The sequence below is a fragment of the Macaca fascicularis genome, chromosome 16 (genome assembly GCF_037993035.2).
Source record: "Macaca fascicularis isolate 582-1 chromosome 16, T2T-MFA8v1.1".
Taxonomy (NCBI): domain Eukaryota; kingdom Metazoa; phylum Chordata; class Mammalia; order Primates; family Cercopithecidae; genus Macaca; species Macaca fascicularis.
Genome location: NC_088390.1, coordinates 57,296,656 through 57,309,384, shown reverse-complemented (window position 1 = coordinate 57,309,384; position 12,729 = coordinate 57,296,656). Strand labels below are relative to the sequence as shown.

General features: G+C 49.2%; 1 protein-coding gene across 3 annotated transcripts; it reads right to left on the bottom strand.

Annotated features, from left to right (window-relative positions):
* Window positions 1-770: 770 nt before the first annotated feature.
* On the bottom strand, window positions 771-11,569 carry PHB1 (prohibitin 1). 3 transcript variants are annotated; one of them, XM_015438229.4, is made up of 7 exons: window positions 11,432-11,569; window positions 9,870-9,984; window positions 8,373-8,534; window positions 6,033-6,175; window positions 5,745-5,861; window positions 3,460-3,555; window positions 771-1,941 (listed from the first exon to the last, which is right to left on the bottom strand). In XM_015438229.4, exons 2-7 carry the CDS (start codon window positions 9,955-9,957, stop codon window positions 1,729-1,731), a joined length of 819 nt encoding a protein of 272 aa, XP_015293715.1. In that variant the 5' UTR covers window positions 9,958-9,984; window positions 11,432-11,569; the 3' UTR covers window positions 771-1,728. The 3 variants fall into 3 exon arrangements, with proteins under 3 accessions (XP_015293715.1, XP_015293716.1, XP_005583672.1); XM_015438230.4 differs by having other exon boundaries at window positions 11,438-11,569; XM_005583615.5 differs by having other exon boundaries at window positions 11,522-11,569.
* Between the last annotated feature and the right edge of the window lie 1,160 nt (window positions 11,570-12,729).

Genomic DNA, 12,729 nt, shown 5'->3' with positions numbered 1-12,729 from the left:
CCCTATCATCAAAGCAAAGCACAATAAGCAGTACAAACCCACTGGCTGGGCACGGTGGCTCACACCTGTAATCCTAGCACTTTGGGAGGCCAAGGCAGGATCACTTGAGCCCAGGAGTTCAAAACCAGCCTGGGTAACATGGTGAGACCTGGTCTCTGTAAAAAATACAAAATTAACTGGGCATGGTGGCACACACATGTAGTCCCAGATACTCAGGGAGCTAGGGCAGGAGGATCGCTTGAGCCCAGGAGGTCAAGGCTGCAGTGAGACATGTTCATGCCACTGCACTCTAGCCTGGGCAACAAAGTGGGACCCTGCCTCAAAAAAAAGAAAGAAAAAAAGAAAACAAGAAAAAAAAAAAAAACCTACCGCAGAGCACCCCAAGCCATCTAACTGAGGACTACTGGACACATTATTTTACGTCAACCACTTCCCTAGCATTGGCGGAAGGTGTTGCTGGCAGTTGGTGGGCAGGCCTGTAACTCCCAGTGAGTAGCGGCACCAAAACACACAGAACAAGTTAACTGCCCTCCACCCACCTTCACCGCCTACTAGCCCATCCCATGACAAACCTCACCTGCTACCACAGAGATTCCCTTCGGGTTGGGGATGGATCTGGAACACAGCACAAAGTGTTTTCTGAAAACAAAGCATTTTCTGCCTTACTGGAGATGCTGTCCCAGCTGGCAATGCAAACATGTGCACACAAAAACTGCTAGAACACTGTTCTGATCCCACAGCTCCCACAAACAAAAAAACCAACTCATGGCTGAGCCGGAAGGTCTGGGTGTCATTTATTGACAGCAGTTTATACACATTTGTTTCCTTCCCATGGTTGCTTCCTTCCCAGCACAGGAATAGAACCCCTGAGAAGGGCAGTCTCTGAACGAGGGAGCCAGGAACGCAGGTCGGACACATCTTTGGCAGGCATGTTCAGCCCCAGCAGGATGCAATCCTTCAAGCTGGAATTCCACTGGGCATTTGAGAGGGACCAAGGTGGGGGGTAGAGAGGAAGTCTTCGACAGGACTCACATCTCGGTCCAGGCCTCCTCTCTCACTATCCAAGTCCATCCAAGTTTTAGGACCCTGGGGGGCAACAATCAGGCCCACCCACCTCAACAGGGGCAGATTCTTCAATCTGTGCCCAGTTCACACACACCTGTTTCCGCTGGTCGCACAGTTAAAGAGAATCAGCCTTATGGTAACAGACAGAGCACTTCCTCTCTGCCCCTCCCCGGCACCTCTCTCCAGCGGCATCTGCGCAGGAACCGCTGGGAAGACGGAGGCCTGCCGCCTTCTCAGTTCAGCCACATGTGCCCTCATCCGCAAATCTTCCATCAGCAACAGGACAGAGGCCACACGTGGACCCAGGCAGACACCTGTGCTCCCCAGTCCATCACACACTGCCCCGCCTGTGTGCTGCCAAATGCTGGTGCCCAGGCCGGAGTTCCAGCAGGCCCCGAATTGGGACCTAAAGCTGGTTTGCATAGGCACTTGGCAATTTTTGGTAGGGAGGTGGATAAAAAAGTAGATGGATGTGAGAAGAATGAAAGTTTCATTTGATAGACTAATTAGAGATCTGAAGTGATTTTACCTTTATTTCCTTCACTTTAAGCCAATCATGAAATTTCACAGTGATTTCTGGGGTGGGGGTAGAAGGAAGGCGGTGTTAAGAATCATCGGGGCTGTGGCCCAGTCAGCCCGCGGAGGTGCAGGCAGGGTGGGCCCTCACTGGGGCAGCTGGAGGAGCACAGACTGCCCCGCTGGCAGGTAGGTGATGTTCCGAGAACGTGAGAGCTGGTATGCGATGTCCTCCGCGGCTTCCAGCTTGCGCAGCTCGATCAGGCCATCCCCTGCAGTGGCCAGTGAGTTGGCAATCAGCTCAGCCGCCTTGGAGTCACCCTCAGCAGAGATGATGGCTGCCTTTTTTTGCTGCTCAGCCTAAAAGAATGGAGGTGGAGACAGACTAAGACCAAACCTCAGGGCACCGCATGTCAGGCTACAACCAAAGGCCCTTCACCAGAAAGCCACCTTCCCAGGCTCCTGGAGGAACTTGGGGAGTTTACCTCCTCCTGATGGTGGGGGGAGGCAGAGCACACAGCCCACCAGTCCTCCCCTTCCCTTTCATGCTCACTCGTCACGGGAGAGATACATTTCTGTTGGTTGCATGAATATTTGTCTTATTTCAAAGTCCTCATTAATATTAATTGCAATCTAGCTTAACAACTCTACTCTGAGCCAGGAGGATCCAAGGCCAAGGAAAACAGAAGCAAAAGAAAAATGGAATCAATCCTCAAGGCTCATCTTTCCTTCCAGCCCCAAGTCTAAAGGACTTCATCAAAGCCAGGACATGGCCAGGTGTGGTGGCTCATGCCTGTAATCCTGGCACTTTGGGAGGCGGAGGCAGGAGGATCACTTGAGCCAGGAGGTCAAGGCTGCAGTGAGCTATGATCATGCCATTGCATTCCAGCCTGGGCCACAGAGGGAGCCGCTGTCACAAACAAAAAACCTCAGGATGGCTAAGGAAGAGCAGCATGCACTTGTGACTGTTCCTAGAGCTGCCTGTGGGCTAGGCTGATTCCTGACCAGAATCCAGGCACCCACAGTGAGACCTCCTAGGCCTGCCCTACCAATATTAAGAGGAAGACAGTTCTCTGAAATGTGTGACCTTCAGGAATGTGAGGAAGAGGACAGTATTAAGCCTCCCTGAAATTACATACAATTTTGAAATGGCTGGGCCCTGCGTCTATTTGCTTAACAAACATTTACTGTATACCTACTATCGCCAGGCACTATACTAGACTTGTTATAATCTCTGAAGTTATGGAAGATACAAAGCAACGCAAGTCCCTGCCCACACAGTGTTTTCATTCTCCAAAATTAAATCTATTCCTCTTTTCCCATTTTATTTCTTGCTGCCCCCATCTCCCCACCAATTAGGGATACTGGTGGTGGGAAGAGGGGGACAACAATAAACATGTCTTTGCAAATACCAGAAAGAACAGGCTGCTACGCAAATACACTGCGTCCCATCGCATTCTTTGACACATCTGGATGGATTTAGCACTAGAAAAAAATCCAGTGACGAAAGCACATCTGGTGCAACGTTTGATCTTTTTTGCTGTCAGCTTTCACTATGTAACTATGGTTAAAAATGACTTCTCAGTGAAGCTGAAAATACTCCAGGAGAAACATTTTCATTTGTAAGAGAGTGTTTTTGATCTCAGAGAAGTGGAAGAAAAATTACCCTTCGGTGATTTTGGAACATAACTCCACATATCCTTGACTAGCCCCCGAAGACTCTGGAACCAATTGCAGAAGTACAATTCCTTCAAGCCCCTTCCGATTATCCCGGAAGAAGGGATGACAGATGATGAATTTCCAGGCCACCCAGCAAATGGGGAAGCTAAGTGCAGGAGAAAGGGGAGAGAGGCTCCTGCCATCTGGTTGAATGCTCACCTTTTCCACCACAAATCTGGCCCTCTCTGCTTCCTGCTGAGCCACCTGTTTGGCTTCCACCGCTTCTGTGAACTCCTTCCCGAAGGTCAGATGTGTCTAAGGGGAGAGAGTGAGCACAAGATGAGGCAGTGTGATTGCTTAGACAGCACTGCTGGGACGCCTCCACGGCCGCTGGAAGGAAGAGGCCAGCAATGGCTCTAGCAGCTGGAGGCATCTGTGAGGCCAGAACACTCTTCCATCTCTGTATCTGTATCCAAACTGAGTTTACACCCAGCATCTTTGGCTGCCCAACTGCTCCTGTACACTACTCTGTCACTCTCAGTGCAGCGAGCGACCTCATGTAGCAAATGGCGCCTGGGGCTTTTGATGGGGCCCATGGGCACCAGAAGGTATCTATTCAATCGACCACCTCCCCAGAGGAGAACTGTGGGTTCTAAGACCCCCGCCACTGACTAGTGCTCTTCCAAGCGCCTTTGATGCCTTGTTCAAAGCCCAAGGAAGGCCAGATGCAAAACGGGGCCCCTGAGAGTGAGGGAGGCTGCTGGTTCCCAAGGATCCAAGAGCCTGATGCTCTCTGCTTATGGATTAACCAGTCCACTTCTTCCCACAGCAGCTCCACCACTGAACAGGAAGAGGACGAGGGGTGGTAGAACGCAAATCATGCTATTCCCAATGTGAATGGTTCTGTTAAAGGGTTTAAAAGAAAGAGAAAGCAGGTAAAGTCATTGGTCGGGCTGAGGGTTTAGAAGTCTGATGATCCATAGACCTTCCCTAATCATGTCAGGTCTGACGTGACTGTCCCTAACCATAGCACAAACAATGGGAAGGGACCTCAGCATTCCTAATGCCCAGCCTAGAGCAATTTACTTATTCATCCTACTTTTTACTGAAAAAGAATCAAGAGGAGAGCATTGGTTTTGCCATCAGATTCTAGTTGTTTCACTTCCTCCGCTCTCCCAGCCTCTGCTTTTAAAAAAGCAGCCCCGAACTGCTCCTGACGAGTAAATCCTGGTCTCATTCTCTCCCAGAATGTTTAAGCTCCGAACTCTAACTGCAGCTGTTGTACTTCGCCTGATCCATTTCTAGTCTCTCAGTCAAAGTTTGGGTAAGAAAATCTGATCCTGAGAAATGAAAAATGAAATGTATAATTAAGGAATAAAATTTATTTCTAAAAGGGCCAGCTGAGGGCAGCGAATTCCCCATGAAACCTAATTTTCTTCTCACACCTCTTAGACAGGGTTTCCTGTGGTCAGCCCACATTTCCCCAGAATGGAGTATGTGGTTAAAGTCTAGTAAAATGCCAACTTTTCCCTTAGGTTTTTACGCAGCGTTTTCTCACAGCCAAGGTGTTCAGGTTCACGGTAATTACCAGGGGAGGGCCTGCAGAACGGCTGCAGCCTGGCCTCTTGCCAGCAGAGGGAGCCCCAAGCCCCCGGGAGTTCCAGCAGGCGGAGCAAGGTGGAGCAGTGCCCCGGGGTTAGCACTGGGTGTTGTCCAGTGGCTGTTTAAACAGCTGCACAGATGCTGGGGGAAGCGGTGCCTTTCCCTAGCGATGCACGGGAGAACTGAACAGGAAGCACTTTACCTCACTGCCCGAACAAATCACTCCAAATGATTTTTCCCAGAGAATCTAGAAACACGACCCTTCCCCTCACCCTCCTCAACCTGAAACGCTATCCTGCCTGTATTGCTTTCTGTCTGAGTTATGACATCCAATGTCATATAAACACACAAGCTACAGTGTCTCAGGAGGATAGCTTACGCCTCAGAGATGTCCCTTGCCCCCTATACCAGGCCTGGGGGAATCGAACCATTCGTTTACACTCTATCACCTTTCACTAGGGTTCCCAGAACTTCCATCACTAAGCTTCGGACCGTAAGTGTTAGGAAACTCCCAGGGGTCAGGCTGGGAGGTCTGTGCTAGGGATAAAGACTACCCGAGCTGTTCTCTGGTCTCTACCAGACAGTTTCTGCCTGTGTCAAACAGGGTTAACAAGGCATCACTTTCTGGGTAACACAGTTTGGAGAACGTAAAACGTTTAGTGGTTAGGGACTATCTGGATACAACCAGAGGTCATAAGAAAAATGTGTGTGGCAGGGGGAAGGCAAAAGAACCCTCAACTGAAAAACCCACAGAGACTGCCTCGTCTCAACATGTTTCCGTGTTTTCAAGCCTCACATCTAGCAAAGCAGAAGCAGGGACCTAATAGCGTCTGCCCAGAAATGGAGCCAGGCACCTAACGAGACCTGCAGCCCCTTCCCCTCCGTCTCCCGAAGGATCTTACCAAGGACACGTCATCCAGGATGAGCCCAAAGGTGGCTGCTCGCTCTGTAAGATCGTCGCTCACCTGCCTGGAGACCAGCTCTCTCTGGGTGATTAGTTCTCCAGCATCAAAGCGAGCCTAGTTTCAAAGGGAGGAGCAGAAGGGCAGGTCAGGTTAATGAGGAAGCAGAAAAGGAACCAGGAAACTGCAGCCACATCCCAATCAACCCACTGCCAAGCGCTTCCTGCCACCTGGCACCCTTCTGGGGAGGTGCTCTGGGCTTGAGGCTAAGGGCCCCTGTTCACTCACCACCACTGACTTGAGGATCTCGGTCGTGATGGACGGCAGCACACGCTCATCATAGTCCTCTCCGATGCTGGTGAAGATGCGAGGAAGCTGGCTAGCGACGGGCCGGAAGAGGATGCGCAGTGTGATGTTGACATTCTGTAAATCTTAGGGTAGGGGACAAACACTGGAGTTAAAAATAAAAACCACTGTAGGAAAACAAGTGCTTTTTAAAAAATTTTTCCTTTTTTTGAGACGGAGTTTTGCTCTTGTTGCCCAGGCCGGAGTACAATGGGACGATCTCGGCTCACAGGAACCTCCACCTCAGGTTCAAGCGATTCTCCTGCCTCGGCCTCCCAAATAGCTGCGATTACAGGCACACGCCACCATGCCCAGCTAATTCTGTATTTTTAGTAGAGACGGGGTGTCACCATGTCAGGCTGGTGTCAAACTCCTGACCTCAGGTGATCCACCTGCTTCAGCCTCCCAAAGTGCTGGGATTAAAGGTGTGAGCTACCGCGCCTAGCCACAAGTGGTCTTTTATATGGCCTCTCCTACTCCAATTTGCTACAATTTTTATTTATGTATTTTGAGACAGGGTCACATGTTGCCCAGGCTGAAGTGCAGTGGCAAGATCAAGGCTCACTGTAGCCGCCTTGACCTCCTGGGCTCAACTGATCCTCCTACCTACACCTTCCAAGTAGTTGGGACTACACAGGCACATACCACCACACCCAGTAATCTTTGTACTTTTTGTAGAGCTGGAGTTTCGCCATGTTTCCCAGGCTGGTCTCAAACTCCTGGGCTCAAGTGATCCACCTGCCTCAGCCTCCCACAATGCTAGAATTATAGGTGTGAGCCATTATGCCTGGTAATTTTTATTTTTTATTTTTAGAGACAAGGTCTTGCTATGTGGCCCAGGCTAGACTCAAGTTCCTGGGCTTAAGCATTTCTCCTGCCTCAGCCTCTTGAGTAGCTGACACGCACCACTGTGCCTGGCTCCAAATTGGCTACAATTTATAAGCAAATCTGCTGATTATAAGATCCTAGAGGGCAAGGAATAGGTATGCCTGGTTTCCTTGGCAGAGAACCCAACAGAGCATCACAAAGAGTTTATAATTTCTTAGAACATTCAGTGATAGCAGCTTTTTGGTATCCCCTGAATGCCCTCAGATACACGTAATTCAGATTATATGTCTACCAGGCGCCATGTAACGCTTGCAACACTGAACATTTTAAGACAATAGACAGGCCAATGCTAAGAATTGTAGGGTGAGGCCTTTTCAAGCTCTGGTGATTGTGGCCAAGTCAGGAGTCAGCCTTGGAGAGGTTAGTTTGGGTCTGGTGGAAACCGTGTTAGACTAGTAGTCCAAAGATCTGGGCTATTTACTAATGATGTGGCCTCTCTAAGCCTTAGCCAACCTGAGCTTATTTCCTTGTCTATGAGAATGAGGACAACTTCATTTGCTTTCTGGGCCTTGAGGAAATGTTGGGGAAAACTGAAGGAAAAAACAGTCAAAAAGCACTCTGTCAAATGTGTAACACATATAAGGGGTTAATAGACCCATCTATGTTCTGCTTCTCATTACTTGGGCCAGTTAAAGGATCCAGGGAGAGAATTATACCTTCCCCTGGACAATTCAGGCCTGCAGGGAGCCAAAGCACTGTCATGGCTTGCTTACAGACGTCAACAATATGGACCAAGCGCCCATGAGACAGAGCCCTGAACTGTGCACCAAGAGAGGTGGGCAATGTATTAATACCGACAACTCCCTGATATCTAGAAGCGCCTATCAATAGTTTTAGAAATAGGTACATAATGTATCCTGAAAACAACTGCAAAACAGTACAGAAAGAAATCCCAAAGAGGTGGGAAGTTTAGAAGCAGGCTTTTTTTTTTTTTTTGAGACAGAATCTCACTCTGTTGCCCAGGCTGCAGTAAAGTGGCATGATCTCAGTTCACTGCAACCTCCGTTCCCCAGGTTCAAGCGATTCTCCTGCCTCAGCCTCCTGAGTAGCTGGGATTACAGGCACCCCCCACCACCGGCTAATTTTTGTATTTTTAGGTGAGACAGCGTTTCACCACATTGGCCAGGCTGGTCTCGAACTCCTGACCTCAGGTGCTCCACCTGCCTTGGCCTCCCAAAGTGCTGGGATTACAGGCATGAGCCACTGCAGCCAGCCATAAGTGGATATTTCTAAGATTCCATATTGAACTCTCCAGGGCAAGTAGTCCAGTCATTCCTGTGATGTACAGTCCAAACTCTTTTGGATCCTGGTATCCCACAGATGCTCCGGCAACACAAAAGAGCAGAGCACCTCTTCCACACTCCCTACTTTACCTGAACCACAGGCAAGACTCACCTTTGCTACCAGTGATGACCGGCACATTACGTGGTCGAGAACGGCAGTCAAAGATAATTGGTTTCTGTACCCATGGGATGAGAAAGTGAGTCCCTTCCCCTACCACAATGTCCTGTACTCCACGGAACCGGTCAAAGATGACAGCTCTGTGCCCAGCATCCACTAGGAAGAAAGGATAATGACATGTCATAAAAATCTTCTCATCCTTTAAACAAAAGGATCATGTCTTTGAACGAGCCCTGGTGCTTTCTGTCCACTTATTAAGTCTCCCCTCTTCTCTCTCTCTACCCCAACTCCTGGTCTCTAGAGACTTCTAAATAGCTACAAAACTAAGCAATCACTTCCTGTTCCACACGTCCCCAAGGATTGGAAATAGGATCTGTTCCTTAGCATCCTTTCTCCTTGAGGGAACTGGCTGTTGATTTTCTGAATGACCATTCTATCCCTGAACTCCCACCAACATATTTCCAGGAATCACCTACCAAAACTTCTAAAACTCACTGAGGTCTTCCCAGTTACCACATATCCAAGGGGCTCCAATTTAACCTAGTGCTCCCAGAAGCAGCACCCTCATTATGGGAATCCTACATTTAGGAGGTCCCACTCTTTCTTCCTAATAGCTCTGTTTCTCTAAAGTTTTAAGGGGTTATAGAGCTGTCTTGGCAGAGACAGAAATTTATGACAGCAAATACTGTCTAGTGGCAGGTGTGGCCAAAAGGATCACAGAACTGCTAAGATGTGTCATATAAGCCAAGCAGGCTTTTCTAATCAGTTGCCTCGCTGAACTTTATCATTGGTCCAAATCTTCACTCTGAAAGTAAAGCTCCTCTTGTCAGCCAGCCACACACCAGATGGGTCAACCTACTGCTGCTTTGCAGCATGTGAAACTGTTAGAATGTCAGAGTTAAAGGGGGTCCTACAGATACAGTCAGGTCAAATCCATTGCTTGACCAATGAGGAAGCTTCCACAGTAAAGTGAAAGAAAACCCAGCTTAACCCCCCTCCTACATTGTTAAAGGCTGGGCAGTGCATCTCAAAGATATTTCTTCTGAAACTATCCAAATTCAGCAGAGCAAAAGCTCCTGTTCGGGACAAGGTCACCCAAACAGATCTGCAGCCTTTGCTGTTATTACACATGCAAGAAGAGGAGAACAAATGAGATCTCCATTTCAGATAGCCAGGGCAATCCAGACACCGCGCAGCAGCATTTGGGTGGTGCGGCTTCACTTCACCTTGACAGGAGCCACTGGACACACCCAACTAGGAAGTGGGCTGGGAGGCTCTTTTTGAATAAAGGCTCTGAGAGAACCTATGACTGAAAGGTCAGGGGCTCTGGTAACAGTGCAGTCCTAGGGTATGAAATGGCAAGAGATGAGCCCTCTTGGCCACAAACATATTCACCGACAGCAGCTACCATCAAGAGTGTCACATGGGCTATGCAGACCAACAGAAATCTCCCAGGAAAGTGCAGTGACCCACTGTCCCTCCATGCCTCACCATTATATAAGGCAGAGTTCACCACGCCTCCTGCAACAGCTAAGGCCAGGCCAAACTTGCCAATGGACTCAAACACTTTGGCAGCCATGTTTTCTTCTGCTGGACCCTCTCACACCTAAGGGGATAAAAACAAAATACAATCAAACTTGATGCCAAATCCTCAGAGAAGGCCCTCTCTGACACACAACAGTCACTTTTCAACCAGGCTATTTATTTCCCCATTCCTGAAAGTGCTAAATCATCCATTGAAGGATACCTAATAATGCTTTGTAGCTTGTAAAGTGTACTATCAATTCTTCTGCTTTTTGTTTCCCCCAGTTTCTTTTCTTTCTTTTTTCTTGAGACAGGGTCTTGCTCTGTCACCCAGGCTGGAGTGCAGTGGCGCAATCTCAGCTCACTGAAGCCTCGACCTCCCAGGCTCAATCTTCTCACCTCAGCCTCCCAAGTGGCAGGGTCCACAGAAGTGTTAAATTAGCTAGCCACCACGCCCAGCTAATTTTGTTCATTTTTTTGCAGAGATGGGGTCTCACTACGTTGCCCTAGATGGTCTTGAACTCCTGAGCTCAAGTGTCCCCCTTGCCTCGGCCTCTCAAGTGTTGGGATTAGAGGCATGAGCCACCACACCTGGCTGATTTCTCTTTTTTTCTCAACCATTTAAAGTAAGGTGTCTGGGACACTTGGTTCAATAATGAAAACAATGCATGGGCTTGAAATCCATAGAGAACTTAGCACCATACTAAACCACCCTCTCATTTCCTGGACAAGCAGGCCCCCAAAAAGAGGCTGTGTGGTTGGATTGCTGCAATTATGGTTTGAAAAAATAACTCGAAAAATGTGCTACATGTTGATGCCAACCAAAAAAGTAACCATTACAGCTAACACTTATATCAGGTAGCCTAATAAAAGAAATTTGTTTACTTCTCACAATTACCCTATGAAGCATATTACTACAGAGGAAACAGAGGCACACAGAGAGGTTACATGAGAAGCCGAGATTGCAGTTATTAAGTGGTAGAACCAGAATTAGAACCCAAAAGTCTAATGCTAGCAGACACAGCTTTCCTCCTCACCATACTGCTTCTCAACATTGTGTATTAGGAACAACCTGCTTCTTATGGAAGCAGGAGCTGGATGACATCCTGGGGCCAAGATAACTTAAGAACCTATTTGGGAGAAAGGCTCTAACTAGTTGCACAGGGACAAAGAGTTCTGGAATAACTGGGAGGGTGGGGCTGAGGCGGGGTGGGCATAAGCACAGTTGACCTAACTAGAAATCACTCTAGCATCTAACTTTCTAACGCTCCGCCCCACCGTCGTTGCCCGCTCCAGCCTCAAATCCTCCCTCCCTACTTCCCAGACCTCAACTCCTGAGACTACCTTTATCTCGTCCAGTGCATTTAAATCTTCCTTCTCCGAGGCTGGGACACCTGGCCCTTTCCATTTCTAATGGCTTCTGGATTATTCCTCACCCTGCCCCCATGGACACCTCCCTTACTCTAAGCAACCCCTGGCTCGTCCCGGGCTCAGCCCCTTCTCCCCTCCCTCACAAGTCGGACTCACGCACGCACTCTCCTCGCCCAAAGTGCGCATCATGGAGCACAGGATTGCAGAGACGCCCAGAGACTGGCCTTTGCCGCCCCCTCCATTCTCACCTGCTTCCACTCTGACCTCCACATGAATTCCCCAACCACGCATACTGCGCATGCGCTCCTCTGCCCCGCCCGCTTTCCAAGATCCAGGCTTCCTATTGGTGGGGACGAGAGCTGTGAGTTCTGGGAAGGGTGGCTTAGAACCTCACCCTGGTTCCACGGCTCTTAACAGATGAACTACAACTTCCAAAAGGCTATGCAGCGGCGGGCCCGCGAAGAAAAGCGTTTTTTCTTTGGTGATCACCGCGACGATGTTGCCGCAAAGCCTTTTGGGAGCTGTAGTTTCCTGGGGCTAAATGCACGTGCCTATCCTGTATAGCGGCTAAGACTGAGGAAAGGTGAGCCTTAGGGCTCCGGGAAAGAGGAGGTGGGCGTCCAGTTGGTGGCAAAAATGAGTAGGGGCAAGTTTATGACTGATGAAAGAGGACAGGTAGAACTCTGGGGGAAGTCGTGGTGAAATCAGCGGCGGGCTGAGACCCTTTGGGGGAAACGAAGGGCCGTCTTCCTTCCAAAGCCCTGTCTGCAAACGTCCTCAGAGTTGTGAGACATTGATTACCAGACCCAGAGAGAACCATCTGTGCTGAAACACTGAGACCAACCGAGAGGAAGGAATTCATTCAGGGTCATGCACCGAGTGAGAAAAGGGGCTCGGCTTGGAATCCAGGTCCCCTGAACATGATTTTAAAGAAACGTTTTATTTGGAAAAGTTGCAAGAATAGTGCAAAAGAACGCACGTTTAACTTTGGCTCAGATTCACCTATTGTTAACAATGTGCTTCATTTGTTTTATCATTGGTTTCTTACCTCTCCCCTCCTCCTCCCGGCCGCCGCTCCGCCGCCCCACCTCCGTGTGCGTGTTTGTTTATTTTCTTGTTTTTGTTTTGTTTTGCTTTTTTGTTTGTTTTTGAGATGGAGTTTCGCTCTTGTTGCCCGAGCTGGAGTGCAGTGGCGCGATCTCGGCTCACGCAACCTCCGCCTCCCGGGTTCAAGCGATTCTCCTGCCTCACCCTCCCGAGTAGCTGGGATTACAGGCATGCGCCACCACGCCCGGCTAATTCTTGTATTTTTAGTACAGACGAGGTTTCTCCGTGTTGGTCAGGCTGGTCTCGAACTCCCAACCTAGGTGATCCACCCGCCTCGGCCTCCCAAAGTGGTGGGATTACAGGCGTGAGCCACCGCGCTCAGCTCTCATTCTAGTTTTTACTTCCATAA